Raw genomic sequence first — 19,003 nt, 5'->3', positions numbered from 1 at the left:
GACATGAAAGGAGGGACAGGCGGCTGTCCTGGGGGTCTAGCAAGCAGCCGGGTTTGGCCAGAGGACAGAAGTGGGGTAAATAAAGACACAAAAGGACACGGGAATATGAGGGTCACAAGCCCTTGGTGATAAGCCAGCCCACCCCAGTTTTCAGACGAGGACATGGCAACCCCGAGGGGATGTGCTCCGACATCCCGCAGCTGCAGGCTTAGCAGAGGCCGGCCCGGAAGCCGGGCTCCTTTTCCTCATGCCCACTCTGACATTCTCCACCCCACAGCACACACCATGAAACCAAAGATTTGCCGTTCCACAGCTGCCTAAGACCTCCAGGCTGATTCTGCTTTCATATGAAGACAGATACAGCCAGCATTTGTCCACAAGGGATGGTTTATTCATTTGGCCAGATGTGCTGAGACGTGGCCCCCTTCTCAAGATTCAAATCGAGCTATTAAGCCCATAGCAGCGTTTAGCCGAAGCCAGAGACTGCTGGTGCTGATGGGAGCTGGACCAGAGTGGTGCCCATGGGTGACCTGCGCTCCTCCGTCCAAATGCCCCCAAGGCTTCCCTTTCTCAGCTCCCCGGAAGGAGACATTTGCTTATTTAGTGAGACAATGGGGAGCAGAGTCCAGGATATGCTGTGGTATATTAAATATCACATTGTGTCCCTTCTCAAAGAATGACTTAAAACCTCTTCCTCGTTCTTTTCACGTATACCTTAATACCTCACCCAGGCCCCGTTCTCCCACCTCAGTTTTTTTAAATCACATTTTTATTGCTGATGCTAGGAACTCCAGTGAAAACCTCTTTTAAACAGAGCTGTCTGATTTCCTTAAATTTCATTGGAAAGTGCAGTTAATTCATTTACATCTTATTGCTAAAAATGCCCCAGCCCACTTTTCCACATTAATAAGCACAGCATCATGCTAAATATAGTTTCACTTTTGCTTGGTGACCCACAAATTTCCAGACCCCAGGCTCATCATTGTGGAGGTGGGTGGTGACAGATGATAATGATAAAGGTATGGGACACCTGACTGTGTATTCTCTCCAGGACTTTTTATTGAAATTCTGTTTTTAAGGAAATCTCCATATACGCATATGAAGATCATTTTGTTTTCACTGGCTTCAGAGTCTCAAGTGAAGTAAAAGTAAATTCCAGGTTGATGGGTCCTAGATGTATGCTATCCGATATGGTGGCCACAAGTCATACTAAGCACTTAAACTGAGATGTGCTGTAAGTGTAAAAGGTACAATGGATTTCAAAGACTGAACACAAAAAAGGATAAAAAAAAATCTCATTAATAATTTTTATACTGATTACATGTTGAAATGATAAGATTAAGATACAGTGAGTTCAATAAAATGCATTACTAAAATTAATTTTACCTGTTTCTGTTTACTTGTTTAGTGTGGCTACTAGAAAATGTGAAATTACATATGTGGCTCAAATTTGTGGCTCACATATTTCTACCCAGTGGTGCTATGCTAGATCTGAGGTCAGAGACTTTTCCTGTAAAAAAGGGCCATATGGTAATTATTTTGGGTTTTTCAGCCGCTTGATGTCCATCTAGTGTGGTATCAAGAAAGCAGACATTGACAACACACAAGCCAGTGAGCATGGCTGTGGTCCAGTGCAACCTTGTTTACAGAAAAATGTAGCTGGCCGGATTGGCCCGGGGGCCATAGTTTGCAGATCACTGTTATAGACTATCAAGCTTTTATTCTAGATAGAGTTTTTGTATTATTAGGTATTATTTATTTTGTCATTTTTATGAAAATGTGTTCTCATTATTTTAGATTACAGCCATTTTCAAAGATGACAAGATCATATAATAATCAGCTGAATTAGAAGACCACTTAAAGTGCTATAGAGTTTTAAAGAACACAGAGTGACAGAAGATAGACTTTTTAAAGGAACAATCACATAGGGGAAATAAGATGAATAACCCAGTCAGGCATCATTTCCTATACATGTGGTTGATGGGGCTTGATTTGCTATTTTGCCAAGGGTCCCTCATAGGTATGTTGACACCTTGCTAATGTTTCAATAAAGATCTAAGTAGGATGAGAAGTTGGAGCTAGGCTAGGAAAAGAGGTAGAATTTCATGGTCTGACGGGTCTTCCCTGGCGGTCCAGTGGTTAAGACTCCGCGCTTCCACTGCAGGAAGCACAGATTCCATCCCTGGTTGGGGAACTAAGATCCCGAAAGCCACTTGGCGCAGCCAAAAAACAACAACAACAACAACGAGAATTTCATGGACTGAGATAGATATTTAAAGAAGTGAGAGAAACATTAGTGACAGCTGGGGAACAAGAGAAGAGTAACTTCAGGGATAGGGTGATGTCCCTAATATGATGGGGGTATGCCAGCCCCAAAGAGGACCTCAGAGTTACTGTATGTGATTTGAGGAGCATGGTCTAAATCCCTCAGGAAGGTTTTGCAATCTTCCTTCTCGTGGGCACCTATGTAACATAGGAAGCTGGCATCTTGCGGGTTGGAGCAGACCCAGCGGGCAGCTGCTACACCATGAGTCGTGGCTACCTCTGTTATGTACAAAACCAACACCGATTAGAGACACATCACATTCTAAATATTGATTAAGCTGCAGCTGATTTCCTGGCTCAAGTTATGTGTGTGTTATGAGCTATTTCCTGCCAGGAAAATAAGGCAATTAACTTGAAGAGTTTCAGCTACGGGCATGACACGTGTCCAACCTTCATAGGTATTTTCACATGCCAGGTTGCATTAACATAAGCTAAAAATTACCCAAACGTTCCTTTGTTTAGAAATTATGAAGCCAGAGTCCACGTCTTGTTCATTGTTACGTCCCCGGCTTATAAGATAGAGCTCGGCACATTGTAGAGTTTGGCTAAGGGTTTTTTGCTGAAATAAGTACCAGGCGTGGGCATTTCTGCCAGGTGCCTCGGTGGTCCAACTCAGATCAACTGCCCCACAGCCCTGGGGGCACCTGCATATAAACCAAAGCACTCGATCCAATCTTGAATCCCCACGAAACTTTCCTGACATTCACAAGTTCTTTGGGGCAGGTGGGGGGATGGGGGTTGGCACGTCTCTGTTTTTCATCCAGCCTCATTAATCTCCTTCCAAAGAACATTTCACTGGGCCCCTGGGGGTCAGAGTTGACCCGGGGGACTGTGAGGTCAGAGAAGGTGGCACTCGCACCCACCTTGTCCCGTTAGGGTGGACTTCTCCCTTTCAGACAACTGCCCTACATTCTAGAACTTTTCCATTTCCCCACACCAAAAAATATAAATTAAAAATTTTAAATTTCCTGCCCCTCCACCCCCTGTTGGACTCGTGCTCATCTGGCGAGTTCACCCATATTAATGTGATAATGAAGAAACACTGCGGTAATGTCACATCTCTGCATTTCTAGGCCAGCCTGGTGGAGATAATTCCTTAAAAACAAAGGCCAAATGCACTGCAGCTGTAAGCAAGATAGTTGCGGTGTAAAGGGCACCTCTGTGCCCCTCAAATTATGCCATTTAGGCAACCACATAGATGTTTCACCTCGGAAGCTGCTGATCTGCTCCGCAGACAACGGAGCTGGGCCCTGAAAGATGCCTGAGCCCTCAAACATCTGTTTATACCAGAATGAAGCCCTAATCAAAGTCAAATTTGACAACATCCCACACAGTCACAAAACATAGATTCCTTTGTCTTTGTGTAATTGTGTATGTTTTGTAATTTTTTTTAAAAAAAGACAGAAATGGGTCATTTCGTGTGTGTTCCTGATAAAAGACCCAAAATTGGAACTCTAAATGCATTCCGTTCAGCCTGGGAATCAAGAAACAGATGAACTTAATGTATCTTCTGGATGGAAAAAATAATCTATCAAAACCACCTGAACTTTTTTTAGGATGAGTCCATCTCATTCCTTTAAAAATCAGTAAGAGGAAACTCTATTCAAATAACCTTCCCTTGTTCCAAAGATGTGAGAAAACTTGGCTCTTTTCTCTATATGATCCACTTATTATTTAAGGAAACAGAGAGATTAGAAAATCTTAACTCACGTCACTTGTGTCTCTCTATGGGCAGTCCATTTACACTTACATGTGCATGTGGGTATGTCTGATTGCAAACAACAATTGACTATTTTTCTCATCCTTGTCCATTCTGCCCCACAGTCACCTAAGAAAACCTTGGCTCTTGAGCGCCCTCTCTCCAAACTGGCTGGATCAAACTTTCCAGAGGTCAAAAGGTAATTGTATTGGCTTAAGAGGCCTACGTTTCCGATATCTGCCAACTAGAAATAAGCAAAAATTCTGTTTATGTCAACAAAGCATGCAATTAAGCAGAATGAGCGATGACATCAATATGGACTTCGAGGTCAAGATGAGCCTTGGGAAACATTTCCCAGCCGACCCGTATGCCTTCCCAAACCTGAGAGCTGGCTAGAGAAACGCCATTGCAATAACGATCAACACTCCTTGCTGTGTTGGATCCTCTCCCCCTTTTAATACTGTTTGATATGCTATTTCTTGCTAACACAAATTATGAGAGGGTAACCAAGTTTGGTGCAGTTTAATTTCATTGAGTACCTACTACGTGCTAGGCACGGGGACAAACACAGTAAGTCTTCTCATTCACTTCTAACCTCATCCTCTCACACTGAATTTCATAGAACTTCTCCCCTCTAACCTCACAACAGCTCTCTGAGGGACACAACATTCCAGTTAACAGCTGAGGAAATGAAATGGATTCAGAGAGGGTGAGTAACTTGCACAAGAACAACCAGCTACTAAAAAGCAGAACCAAAATTCAAATCCATAGCTGCTGACTCCAAAGCTGGTGATGGTGTGCCTGCTGCCCTCCAGAAACACCCAAAATGATGCCCTCACCTCATCCACTTCTACACCTGTCACCACCTTCTGGTTACAGGTGGGGGAATCTTGGGACTTGGCTCACTCCCGTCTTGAAAGTGTGGGGTGAGGGGCTAAAATCACATCAGATCACCATGCATTATGTCTGGGGAGGGTAGATGTTATCTTACTCACAAACACACACGCTGCACTGAGCCGACTCCCCCGCTTGGTTCAGCCCTTCTTCGGGTGAGGCTGGGAGGCAAATGACAAGCCACCAAAGCAGAACCTCCTCAGCAATTCCTCACATCCCGCATGCCCTCGTGCCCCTCCGTTCCTTTCTCCGGGGAATGGGATGAGCCAATAAACAGGGTAACTGAATTCACTTCAGGCTATTTACGGTCTACTCCAGTCTATCCAACTTCTCCGTGAATTGCCTGGCTTCTTTACGCCTTCTCTGCTACCTTCCCTCCAGCTGCTCCGTTCAGCCAATTGGTGGCTCCCACACTTTTGCCAACGGGCAGCCAGCAGGAAGAGAAGGCGAGAGGCAAACACGGCCAGTTGGGAGATTTTAGGGACTCTGGTTGGAATGAATGTGGCAGCTATTGGCTGATGTGAAGTTAGAGGATGGGTCTCTGTATTTCAAATATCCATAATCACTCTTGCACAAACTGTATAATTGAAGGTCTCTATACCTTGTTTTGAAGTCCCTAGGTCCTGTGTTACACAAAGCAAGGAGTTAATGAACACTTCTGGAGGGATAACTGATGGTCTGTGGTCGCTTACAGAGAATTCTGTACAAGACTCTCACAGTCACTGTCTGCTAATGAGCCTCACATACATCTGCATCTGTGCCGCTAATGCCCTCTTGTTTCTTTGTCTTCTGGTTGTCTCACAAGTGCAAATGTCCACTCGGATTATTTCAGCTCTACAGCTGACACCAATACCAGCCATTGTGAGATTTGTTTTCTCATTTTAGAAAAAAATTATACTTCGAGATCAGAGTTTGGAAGAGACAGAATTGCCTTCTCCAAGTGCCATTGTCACAAATGGGGCTGGGCAGTCTCAGGCTGTTCTAGCCAAGTCTGGTGGAAGGTAAGAGTTAACGATGAACGAGGATGGCTAGGGGGTCTCTGAGGCAGAGAAAGACCAGCATGGACCCCACCACTCAGCACCCGTAACCTCAGTGGAAGCGCTTTCCGTGACCTTTTGCTTTCAAGGCCCCACCCTCTCTGAGGAGGCTCTCTGCATCTTGACCTTTGGTGACCTCAGAATTTGGGGGGCAGCTGCTGGAACCAGGGATCATCTTTTCAGAAATCTGCTTGGCATCGTCCCGTGACTTATCTTTCAGGCCTCGTCACAATTATTCATGCTTTGGCAGTACTCTAGCTACAGTCACAGTACTGTTCTTGGGCTGCTACTGAAGGTTATTCTGTCCCAGCCGATGGAGAAGGAATGTGCCCATCACCTCAGGACCCTGTTCTCCATGAGGGTGGCAGGGGCTTAAAGGCATCTGACTAGAAGGCCTCTCTCAACCTCTTGAGAACCAGCAAATACGTAGGGATAACACAAAACAGGAGTCAGTCCCCAAATCACGGACAATTTGTCTTTGGAATACATTCCAAGGCACACTTGGCTATACTCTTGGACACATGTTCATACAAACTCAAGTGCTAAACTCTGCCAGCTGCCTCTGGATTATACAAGGACCCCATACTTTACCTCTCTATTGTGATGGCAAATATCTTCTGGCTTTACTTTTTTTTTTTTTCCCCCTCTTTAACATCCTGCTTCTACTCTGTGGCCTGGGCTTCCAGCTTTGCATATTTTAGGCTACTTTAGACATGACCTCACATCCTGGCCAATTTCACAGAAGCTGCTAATTTTGAGAACTTTGCTAATGGCCCATACATCTATGAATAAGGGGAATGGGTTACAAGCAGCAAAATCCAGAAGGCAATAAGGTAGAAGGCAATGAACGGCTAGAACTGGGGCTCTGGAAGGAGATAGACTTGGGTTTCAAACCTGGACTACCTGTGTGGCCTAGTGCAACTAACTTAACCTCTCTGAGCCTCAGTTAACTCATCTGAATGGGGATCATACTAGCTCCTACCTCACAAGGTTATTGTTAAGATTAATATTGGATAATGCATATAAATAACCTAGCACAATACAAACTATTATTGTTACTACTACTACTACTACTACTATTATTATTTAGGTTTCCAAATTATGGGATAGCTTTCTTCCTCTAGTGTCTACCTATTCCTGAGGTCCTGCTTAGCTACTCTGCTCGACTTCTACCCTCTATCTGTCCACCCCCCTGCCCTGACCAATCACTTTCTCTAGGAAGTATTCCTTGATGTACAAGACACACACTTATGCATTTTTCTCAGTAGTTTATGCTTTTCATGTGTTCATGCAGCTGTTTTACATTTTCCCCAATTTGCAACTGAATTTCTCCAAGGTCAAGAAGGCTTACCTTTCAGCAGTTTCTCTGGTAGAACATACCTCTCGAGCAAAATCCCTACCAATGGCTAGACCTTTAGAAAGAAAGGTGAAGCCCACTTTCCAAGTCACACTTTTGCTCCCCCGGGTTTTGCTAAACTTTCTCATTCAGTTGAAAAATGGTTTTCTTGTTTATTCAAGTTTGTTTTTTTTTTTTTTTTTTTTTAACAGTAGCACATCCGAAGCCCATCTGAAGGAAACACACATACTCAGGAAGCACTGACATTTCCCTCTCCATGGTAGTTCCAAAATCCATCCCCTCCTTGTCTGCCAAGACATTCATCCATGCTCTAGTAATTTTCCACATTACAGTATTTTCTGTAATCTCTCTTTTTGGAGCCCTATCTCACCACTTCACTAACTCACCATAGTCTGTCCATGGCATCATTTTTCTCCTCTCTGTGATCTGCTGTCTCAAATCCCCCTTGGTCCACACAGAAATTTTATAAATTTATTTTTTTTAATTTTATTTATTTTACTTTTGACTTCGTTGGGTCCTCATTGCTGAGCACAGGCTCTCTCCAGTTGCGGTGAGCGGGAGCTACTTTTCGCTGCGGCACGCGGGCTTCTCACTGCGGTGGCTTCTCTTGTTGCGGAGCACGGTCTCGGGCTTCAGTAGTTGTGGCACGTGGGCTCTAGAGCGCAGGCTCAGCAGCTGTGGCTCACCAGCCCAGTTGCTCCGTGGCATGTGGGATCCTCCCGGACTAGGGCTCTAGTCCGCGTTCCCTGCATTGGCAGGCGGATTCTTAACCACTGCACCACCAGGGAAGCCCCCATACAGCACTTTTATACTTGCTCCATCATCTCTCTTTGCTCCTGTGGACCACTTAGGCCTTTATTGCTCTTGTTTCTCTGATTTCTTGTAACTGTCAAGAAGCAGTCTCTGCTTGCCAGGTCTTGGTATTTCCACGTGGAACTTTCCTGACCACTTGTACATTAATGTTTCACACACTGCTCTACTACATCATTTCTGCCTCTGTGGGTAACCAGTGCATTGTGGACGGGAATCATCTGTTTAAACTGCAACCCTGTCATCTGTTATGGCAGTTTTATTTATGAGCCTGTGTGCTGTAACCCTGTGGCATAAATATTAAATAATAATATCTCCTGGGTGAAAAAAATCATTCATGTTAACTGACAACTTCTTATAAAAATATGAACTAAAGCCAACCACAAAATCTGGTACTGGCTTATTTTACAATATGAGGAAAAGCATGGATTGCTCAACAGGTAGATGAAGAGGCAGAATTACAATTTGCATTTTTACATCCTCTTGCTTCAAGAAATGAAACATTCAACAAGTAAAGGGTGTCAAAAGAAACTTGGGCTGAGTGGCAAATTTCTTTGGAATCAAATTCTAATTCCTGCCAGTGTCTCCTAAGCAGTTTTTTGCCTCCAAGAAGAAAGTCTCCAAATAATGGCAATGCCACATAAATGAAAAGAATTCTGGACAATGACACTACTCAATTTTTTTTCTTTTCTTTTTTTTTTCAGCATTCTGTGAATTTCCTATTACATCAGTTTCATGATTCAGCATTTTCCATTTCATTTATTTACAGTAATATATGGCGAGATAACCCAAGGTTTCTGCAGGATCCTGGAACATAAGGTAGGCTGGACAGAAAGGGTGTCACCTCCTGTAAATTTACTGTTGTTTAGGAGATTCAAAGCAGAAGAAAGCAAGCCAGCAAAGGAATTGGGGAATATTCCCCCACCTTGTTCCGAGGGTCTAAATTACTCTGGTATTTTAAATGAGTTGGTTTTGAAAAACAGGTTACTGCCATTTAGTTGATGACTAAAACAAAAGCCAGGAAGTGTGCAAATTGTAAACGGACACGCATGAGCCAAACGTGTTCTCTGAAATGACAATGTTCAAGACGCAGCTAAAGTCCCCACTCTGGCGGTAAGCGTGCTACAAAGAACTAGATTTCTTTCTGGCAGCCGCAACTTGGCTGGAGTGACCATGGAGGAGTTGAAGAGCGCTGGAAATACGAGGTTCATCGCCGGGTGCGTCCGCACAAAACGGTCCGGGCCATGAGGACCGGGTGGAAACTAAAAGGAGGGGCGAGGCCGGTGGCATTCGCAGAGAGAAAGAGGCGAAGTTGGGCTCGGGAAGGAAAGGAACCTCGAGAAGATTGTGAGGGACGCCCAGGGCCGGCAGGGAGGGAGCTGGAGAGCCGTGCGCAGCGGGGAGGGAGGAAACGCGGGGTGGCGAGGCTCCCAGGTGGAGTGGGGGACAGCACTGGGTGTCGAGGGGAACCTGACCCGGGTCTGGAGCGGGTCTCGGAGGGAGAGGAAGGGACCCCGGCGAGAGCGCAGCGCCGCAACTCCGGTCGACGCACCGCTCTCCGCGCCCCGGGTACCCGTCCCAGGTGCCGGGAGCGCCCAGGGTGCGGCGGCGAGGAAGAGACAAAACTAGCCGTGCCGCACCCGCCCGCGAGGTGGAGGTCCCCGACCGCCCCCACCCGCGTCCCCGGGGCCCCGCGCGGAGGGGAGGACCCGGGCAGGGTCCGGCGCTCACCAGGTAGCAGAGCAGGAACAGCGCGCAGGCAGGGCGCCCGCCGAGGCCCGGGGGGACGCCGCCGCTCGGGGGGGCCATGGCTGCGGCCCGGGGGCCGGCCGCGAGCGGCAGGGGTTGTTGCTGCTGCTGCCGCCGTGGCCACCCGAGCCCCGCGCCGCGCCGCTGCATGGCGAGGCCGCCCGGATCCGGGCCGGAACAGGTCACCTGGTGCAGGGACCGGCCCCCGCCCGAGGCGCCACCTTCCCGCCCGCCCCCGGCCGGGCCGGCCGCTGCGCGCGGGGCCACCTGCCGCCGCCGCCGCCGCCGCCGCCGCCGCCGCCGGACCCGCCGCCGCCTCCACTGCCGCTCCCGCCGTCGCCGCCCCCGCAGCCCCAGCCGAGCGCCAGCTCCTCCCAGCCTCCCAGTCCCCGTCCCCTCCCTCCCCTCCCCTCCGCTCCCGGCCCAGCCCGCCTCCCGGCCGCTCCCTCCGGCCCGGCGGGCAGCAGGCGCCCACGCAGGTGGGGACTGACCCGGGCCCCGCCCCCTGGCCGCCGCCCCCCCGCTCCCGGCCAGACCCCCTTTCCCTTTCTTTCCTTTCCTCCTCCTTCCCCACCCCCCCTTCCGCGCTCTTTCTCTCCGCGATCCCTCTCCCCGCCCTCCGCTTCCCTTTTTTCCTTCTCTACAATTCTCTCACTCTCACCTCTCTCTTCCTAACCCCCTCTTTTTTCTTTTTTTCACTTGCTTCCTTCTCTCTCAATCCGTTTCCTCTCTCCACTCCCTCCTCTTCTCATTCTATTCCTCTCTTGCGCATCCTCTCTCTCCCACCCACTCCTTTGGCGGGTCCTGCAGCCTAGTTCCCGCCCGTGCAATGGGTTTTTGTTTGGTTGCTTTTTTGGCGAGGGCGCCATTCCCGTCGGGCGCAGTGCGAGTGTGCCCCCGTGGAGTCGCGCCGCGCTGTGGCCCAGCTTCCAGTCTTTAAGGCTGGATTTTGACCCTTACCAACCTCCACCTGTCCACCTGCAGGCGCGGGGCCTCCTCCCTCCGGGCACAGTTTTAGCCCGGGGTGCGCCGCACCCTGCCGGCTGGTTCGCGGCACGTTCTGGATGTTTCCCGAGGGTTTTGTGCCGGGCCGGCGCCGCTGCCGCCGAGCTCTTTGTTTTAATTGTCCAGAGTGCCGGCGCCCAAATCGCGTTTGTATTTGATTTGCATCCCTGTGCCCCGGCTTCCACTTTGGACCGAAAAGAAAATGAATTAATTTAGGCCAAGTCAGTTGTGCTCAAGCCCCAAGTGAAAGGCGTGAGGCTCTTGAAGTGCACAGCTTTAAAAAAAAAAAAAAAAAAAAAAATTCAGGCACATCCTCGGCCTTGGGGACACAGGTTGGGACTGGCTGCTCGGCGACCCGGATTCTGCCGCCAGGCCGAGGGGCCCGGCTGGACAGAGGGATCCCCAGCTCGCGCCAGCCCTGGTGCTCTGGGAAGAGAGTGGCTGTGTCTAGCGACTCAGATAATTGCTTGGGCCCGCGGCTGCTCTGAAACAGTTAACCCACCTTCGAAAGTTCTCAGAAGCTTCCCTTTGGCACTGGTGGATTTGTGCGGATTGGAACTAATAAAAGAATGGGAGTCTGAGAGGATACAGCCCTTTCCCAGTGGAGGTGCCACCATAGCAGGTCAAGTCCCGACAGGCGTCAGGAGAGGCTGGTGGTGAAGACAGGATGCCCAGGGTGGGGTTAGAACAGCTTTGGAATCGCCCGTGCCTGGATGTGCCCTCAGCCATCTCAGTACAGCCCTGGCCACACTCAGCACCTCAGCTGAGTCATCCCTTACCTTTTTTAGGTCACCTAAGGGCTGTGGCCCTGGGTCAGGCTCCTGGCTCCAAGTCACTTACTGCAAAGTCATGACTTATGTCAACTGTTCTCAAACTTCAGCGTGCATCCCAATCACCAGGAGGGCTTGTTAAAACACACACTGCTGGGCTAGAATTGCAGCTTCAGCTGGTCCTGGGTGGGGCTTGAGAAGCCGCCTTGCTAACAAGCTGGGAGGTGACGCTGCCGCCAATCCAGAGACCCCATTTCCAGAACCACCGGCTGATAAGAAAGGGTCACTCTGCTCCTCTCTCATCCACAGGCCACCACATTAAAGCATCTGAGGGTTTCTTTGACAATGCCTCGTCCCACTTCCACAGACCCAAAGCTCTCAAAATTCTCCTGTGTGATGTAGAAAACCATTCCATTTATGCTACTGAGTGTCCAAGGGGATAAAAGATTTGGTGGCTTTGTCCTAGATCATGTCCATGTTTTTTCTATCAGTATGGTAGACTATACTTTTTAATGTGTGTGGAAGGAAAACTGTTCCAGTTCAAGAGAACAGGACTTCACAGTGTTTCTGGGGTTTCCACCTGTCTTCCTGGCCCTTCCTCTGGATTTTCTCTCCTCCTTCACTGCACCCGGTTTGGGCTGGTCTTCAGAGAACTGAGTCCCTCAGGCATTCAGGATTTATGGAATTGGAGTTTTCAAGCCTGTGAGCTTTAAAGGTTTGAATTTACCTAACTATAGGCAATGTGGAGGCACCCCCTAGGGGCCTGGGCTATTTTTAACCTGGTATAGCCAATGTCTCACTTATTCATCTTCTACTGTGTTCCTACTGTGCGTCTGGCACCGCCCCAGGCCCTGGGAATCCTGAGGAGCATCAGTCATGCAGAAAACTCACCAAAACACAATTCCGTCCTTTAAAAGTGACTTTCACATTGCTCTGTGGCCCAGGGCAGGGGGTGATGGGATTGACTAATTCTGTATTGCAGAGGGGTAGAGGAAGAGAAGGTCAGAATTTCTACTCACAGTGGAGTGTGAAATTTTGATCCAGAAGACAGAATCCATTATTGCCCTTGCCTTCTCTCTAGATGTTTGTGTCGGTAATTTGAAGGGTGTGGTCTGATTTCAGAGGGCCTTTATTTAAAAATAGCCCTCTTTTCCATTGTCCTGTGGAAGGGCTTAAAATTCCACTATTACAATTCATTGGTTTGACTTAAGTTTTAATACTCCACTGAAATGTGAAGGCCCCTGGGGAGAGTATATTAATCTGGTATTGCTCATTACTGCTGAAGTATAAGTCAGTTCATCACGTCCCCTCTAAAGAGACAGTGAAAGGTAAATGACGCCACACCTGAACACGGGAAAGGACAAAGGCAACGGAGTCTGGAAGGAGGATGGCAGCCTCGCTTATCCAAGCTCCGTGGAGGAGCACCCAGGGACCTGGAGGGAAAGGGGCTAGGGAGAATCTGCTTGCTGCGTGGGCACTGAATAACATCCGAGGTCGGTAGTTCTCAGACTCTGAAATGGTTGGAGATCAGAAAAATCTCAGGGACCAATGCAGTTGGCCAGCTATCAACTTGCCAAGTAAAAATATTTAAGCCAAACCAACCAACAAAAAAATAACCCCCCAATACACAATCTTCTATCAACATTATTTCGTTAAAAAGACAGGGCATTTTAACCAGCAAAAAGTTAGGAAAGACCTAACATCGAAATAAAAGACAGTCCTTTGAATTGAATATCATTTGCTTGTGAAATACTCCTAACTTGTCTTGGTCTTATTTTGCTGTGGACGAGTAGCAACTTACCTTCAGATCAGTGCTGTCCGTTGCTGGGCACGTGGAAGCCACATTTCTAAATATTAAGGAGGTGTAGGGTCAAGAGATCTGCTCTTACAGAGAGAGCTTACCTAGGGGTTAGAGAGGTGGCAGAGAGGCCCTTCAGGAGGCCCTGGACAAACCTAGGGCCCCAGCTCCAGGGAGCTCCCCTCATGACCTCAATTACAAACTTCAATATCTTGTAATAATCTTTAACGAAAAATGATCTGAAAAAAAAATATATATATATATATATAACTGACTCACTTCGCTGTATACCTGAAACGAACACAATACTGTAAATCAACTATACTTCAATTTTAAAAAGCCACTAAATAAAATTGTAAACATATGAAAAAAACTCAATTGGTCGTTTCTCTCTGCCCCACCAAGCATTGCCTGTGTAATCCTGCTTTATTTATTTTGTAGCTGGTTTGCTGGCCAGTTCTCCTCCTCAGATAGACTATAAGCTCCTTGCAAACAGGGGTTGTTTCTTAGTCAGCTCTGTGTAAACCCTTCATGCCTTGTATAGAAAGTTCCTAGACAAATTCGCTAAATAAAATTGAACCCCTCATCTTCCTTTTTCAATTTTTCTTCCATCCTCCCTTTCCTGTCCCTTTTTATCTTCCTTCCTCCTTTTCCTTTCTTATTCATTACTCTTCCCCAGATCTTCTTCCAATAGAACACAGCTTTTCCCCACAGTCAGGGGTCTCTGGAATCCTGCAGCCTCTTCCATCCCCAACTTCCTTCCTGCAATTTCTGATATTCAGAACATAGACTGAACTGTGACATTTGCCTTTTACATCAAAATAGAAGAGAAGAAAACAAAAATAGAAGGCAACATACTCCCATTCTGATTGGAAGACCATGGCTTTTTTTTCTGCCAAGGGTGACCTTCAGGATTCAGCTAAATCTTGCACACCCTTTTGGGTTTTTTTGTTGTGTTTTTTTTGTTGTTGTTGTTGTTTTTTAAATTTTTGGCCGCACCGTGAGACACGTGGGATCTTAATTCCTCGACCAGGGGTTGGACCCGCGCCCCCTGCTTTGGAAGGTGGAGTCTTAACCACTGGACCGCCGGGGAAGTCCACTGCACACTGTTCTTAATGTTCAGTACTTCTGTTTTTCTCATAACACCTATTCTTTACCTTCCCTACATCCCTTTTCTATCTCTGTTCTTCCTGTTTTGCAATCTCCATATTGATCAATTACTTCCTACTTCTTCCTTCCTTAGAACATTCCACCGGATAGCATCCTCATGTCTTGATCCCCAGACCTTGTCTTTCGAGCCTCAGGTCTTTGACTCTGCAGACTCTCTTCCTATGGGCCCCAGAGCCCTCACTCTGAGAAGCTGTAGTGAAGAGGGGATGGTAGTTCGTGTGTCACCTCAGAATCTTCCTGTGGGAATTTGAAGGTGTATTTCTATGGGGATGGTGAAGGTCTTGGAATCACTCGGTCTGTAGCTCTGAAATGAGCTCTATTTCTGGGCCTGTCAGATGAAATGCTGTTGCTCCTAGTTATTTTTGGCTCTTTGCCCTTCTGAATAGGTGCATATTCAGCTCAATGTTCCCCCAACCCTGAGCTGGGAAAAACAGGCAGCTTCCCTTAGCCTGGGTCGGGAACACTTGTCCCCTTAAGCAGCAGCTGTCGTCTGCTCTCTGGACTGCGCCCAGGATGTCTGTGCAGTGTCCAGGTGGGCAGTAGGGCAATCCACTCTCTGGCCACTGATGAAGAGCTGTGTGAACCGAACATCCCTGGGCAGGTGCAGCCAAGGGTCTAGAGCCTCCTCACTCATACACAGGTCTGCATTCTGCCCTGTGTGGCGTGGCTGCAAATCTTCTCCAGCATATCCCCGGGGGAACCTGGGATGGAGGGCACATTTCAGGCTCAGTGAGCACAGAAATATTTGTACACTGGGGGTCTGAGGAAGGAAGGTGCCCTGGGATGCAGAAGGTCCATAGGTGCAAGGATGTCTTTGGCTGAGTGTGTTGAGAAGAACATGTGCGTGGAAAGCAGCAGAGTGGAGAGAAGCTGGGTGTGAATGTGCAGATCTGCTTGGGATGGAGAGTGAGAGGAGAGAGCCACTGGGCACCAAAGGAGAGAATGTCAGTGTAAATAACTGCAGAGGGAAAGTGAGTGCACACTAAAGCTTGGGGAAAACAGCTTGTGTCGACAAGTCCTGACAATATTTTATAACTACATCTTGCAGCTGAAATCGTGATACTCAGTCAGGCAATAACACTGACTTAGGGCTTTTAGTCTATCCGATAATATGCAATATCCAGCAAAGTAAAATGTCAGTATCAGCTGGGGCGCTTAGTATGGTCCATATAAAATCAAGAAAAGCATAAAGAAGAGAAAACTAGACCAGGGTCCTCTTAATAGCTACTTATCTCTACAGCTTTTCACCGAGAGATTTCTTTTTAAAGTTCTTATCAAGTATGACTTCGATGCATTAATTCATTTAATCCTCATGACAACCCTGAGAGGGAATAAGCACCAGCGTCATCAACAACCTCATTTTACAGATGCAGAAGCTGAGTCGTCTGAAAGATCCCAGCTCCACAGCTAGGAAGCAGCAGAGCCGGTTTGGATTCAGTTTTGCTCAAGGACTCGTGCTTGCACCACTGCACTGAACTCCTGCTGGGAATGGGTGACGGAGAGGCAAGCAGGTGTTGTGCAGCGTGTTGGGGAGTTGGGGAGTCACACCTGAGTTTTAGGCTTAGGGCTCTGTCTGGGCTTCACCCAGTGCTTGAGGACATAGATTGCCATCTCAGACACCACTGTCCAGCTGTGCTGTCCCACCACTTCCAGCTGTGTGATGTTGGGCAAACCACTAATCCTTTTTGAAACCATCTCCACGTCTGTAAAAATAAGGATAAACTCACTGGATCTGCCCATTTACATGGTGTCATGAAGGCCAGGTAATGTAGCACAGGTGGGTGCATTGTCAATTATCAAGCCCTAGACCAGAGTAAAGCATCATATAGATATTATTCATGCTCGCCTACTTCAAAAAAAAAAAAAAAAAAAGGCTCGCAATGAAAGATACATCCCTGATGAGACCATGAAAAATAATAAAAGGTTAATAAATAGCTGTGGTAACATGTCTCCAAAGATGACCCCACCCAGGGACCACATCTCCCATTATAACCTTGCAGGGGAGGAATAAATCCCCCCAGTATGACCTCTGGGGGAAGCCAGCGGCCATGTGTGAACTGTGACCACTGGCATGATGTGAGAAAACCCAAGCTAGCCATCTGGAGGGAGAGAGACAGCCAGCCTCCAGCCATTCCGGCCCTCTCAACCCAAGGACACACCTGTGAATGAGCAAACCATCTTGCATGCTTACCCCAGTTGAGCTTTTAGATGACTCCAACTCCAGCCACCATCAGGCTGAAACTGCATAAGCATCTCCAAGCAAGAGCTGCCCAGCTGAGTCCTGTCAACTCACTGAACCATGAAAGATAAAAATAGTTTTGAGTCACTGAGTTTGGGGGTTGTTTGTTCACAGCAATAGATAACTAAAACAGTGCCCTAGGCTAATTTTAATGTTTTAACTGAACAGTATAGTTGGCTTTGAGCCTCCTGGCATTCAAAGCAAAAAGGGAGCAGGGTGGATTATACGCACTTCTTATTGTCTTGAGGTACTATGATTTACTTGAATGGATAGTTCCTCTGACCCATCTCCTAGCAGTCAAATCAGAATGAAAATTAAACTATCTTCCTTACGTGAGAATCTCTCCTACCTGTACCAAAATTACAGTTGCGCAAATTCTATGATCTGCCTTGCTAGACAGAAGAATTGCAATTGTCATTAACGAAAAAATGTCCCTTGCATCTGGCCCAAATCTTTCAGAATGGAACTCAAGCCCATTTTCTCCTGTTTGGTTCTCAGTGCATCTTCTGCCTCCTGCCTCATTCCCATCCCAAATTAAGTCACAAACGGGCTCGGTGACTCCAGGGTCCTAAGCAGCCAAAATTAATGATTAAAATAGAAATGCTGAAAATAGTTGAAACTGAAGAAGATTAGTTGATTTATTCAGACCTTCAGGAAAAATTACTATTCAGCCCAGAATTGAAATTTAGACTTGTGGTTCCTAATCAGCTAGAATGCAGTGCTTCCCTGGTGCTAACCCTCCAAAAAGGGAAGGAAAAAAAAAAAAAACGTAAAATATATACATGTGCCTGTGCCTTGTATACTTCAGAACCTGTGCTCTGGAAGGTCAGGAACCATATCTATCTTCTGAATAGTGCAATGTTTAATGCCTTACTGGTGTTTATTAAAGCTTTTCTTCATTAAGTGACCTTCCAAGTCTATGATAATAAAAGACCTGAGATGAGTGTGAATCAGTGATTTCCATTCTCTCCAGTGTGGCCTTGACAAATGGGACCAGCAGGCAATCAATGCCTGGAACATTCTGGGAAGTCTGGGTTAGCAGGTGGGGTATTTGAAGTGACCTCACTCACTTGGGACCTGAACTAGGCCCAGGCAGCCCTGTAAGGTAGTGAATCTTGTCTTTTGGGCCTTTGACCTCGTTTTCTATACTCTTCCCCTTCACTTGTCTTCACAGTTGGATTTCAGAGTCCTTATGTTGAAACTCTTTGTGGATAGCCTAATGGTTGGGAGAAGGGGCCAGACTCAAATCACAGCTGAGTTCCTTATCCTACATTTGCATAAACACTTTCTAATCATTAAGACATTTCATATATGTGTTTCAGTTCATTGTGTCAACAATCCTGTGGAGTAAGTGGTTATGGGTTGAACTGTGTCCTCTGAAAAGATAGGCTGGAGTCCTAATCCCTGGTACTTGCCGATATGACTTTATTTGAAAATAAGGTCTTTGCAGATATAATCAAGTTAAGGTGAGATCATAGGATGGGCCCTAATCCAACATGACAGCTGTCCTTACAAGAAGATGGAAATTTGGACATAGGCATGCGCAAAGGGAAGACAACGTGAAGACACAGAGGGAAGATGGCCATGTGAAGACAGAGGCAGAGATTGGAGTTTTTCTGCCATGAGCCAAGGAAGGACTGGGGCTACCAGAAACTGGAAGAGGCAAGGAAAGACCCTCGTCTAGAGGCTTCAGGGGGAGCATGGCTTTGCCAGTACCCTGATTTTGGACTTCTACCTTCCGGAACAGTAAGACAATAAATGTCTGTTGTTTCAAGCCACCCAGTTTGTGACACGTTCCAGCAGCCCTAGAAAACTAACATACAGGTGTTATCATTTTTCTTATTTTTTTAATCCAATGTCATTGGGTCCCTACTGTGTACCAGGCTCTGTGCTGAGCTCTGGAACCCAGACACAAGGCTATAGGTTAATACAGAGCAAATCAGAGCCCCCGAGACATCTGGTGAATTCCCACGCGCATTCCCGTGTGTCTCAGGCTCTCTCAGCCACCCCCCTCCCATCTGGTGTGTGCCTGTTCCCACAGCTGGCTGAGAGGTAGACAGTGCTGGCACTGGAAGGGACTTGGGAGGTCTCCTGATCCATCTTCCTGGTTTTCCAGGTGTGCCCACTGAGGTTCAGAGGGGTCTTGCCAC

At 47.3% G+C, this 19,003-nt stretch overlaps 1 protein-coding gene across 1 annotated transcript in view; it reads right to left on the bottom strand.

Annotated features, from left to right (window-relative positions):
- SEL1L3 (SEL1L family member 3) overlaps positions 1 to 10,071 on the bottom strand; it is a 99,027-nt gene extending 88,956 nt beyond the window's left edge. The window contains exon 1 of the mRNA XM_059924161.1: positions 9,854 to 10,071. Within this exon, the coding sequence (XP_059780144.1) occupies positions 9,854 to 10,021 (168 nt within the window). The 5' untranslated portion in view covers positions 10,022 to 10,071. The remainder of the gene's footprint in view (positions 1 to 9,853) is intronic.
- Between the last annotated feature and the right edge of the window lie 8,932 nt (positions 10,072 to 19,003).

Source organism: Balaenoptera ricei, chromosome 5 (genome assembly GCF_028023285.1).
Source record: "Balaenoptera ricei isolate mBalRic1 chromosome 5, mBalRic1.hap2, whole genome shotgun sequence".
NCBI classification, from domain to species: Eukaryota; Metazoa; Chordata; class Mammalia; order Artiodactyla; family Balaenopteridae; genus Balaenoptera; species Balaenoptera ricei.
This window is presented reverse-complemented; position numbering and strand designations above follow the sequence as displayed.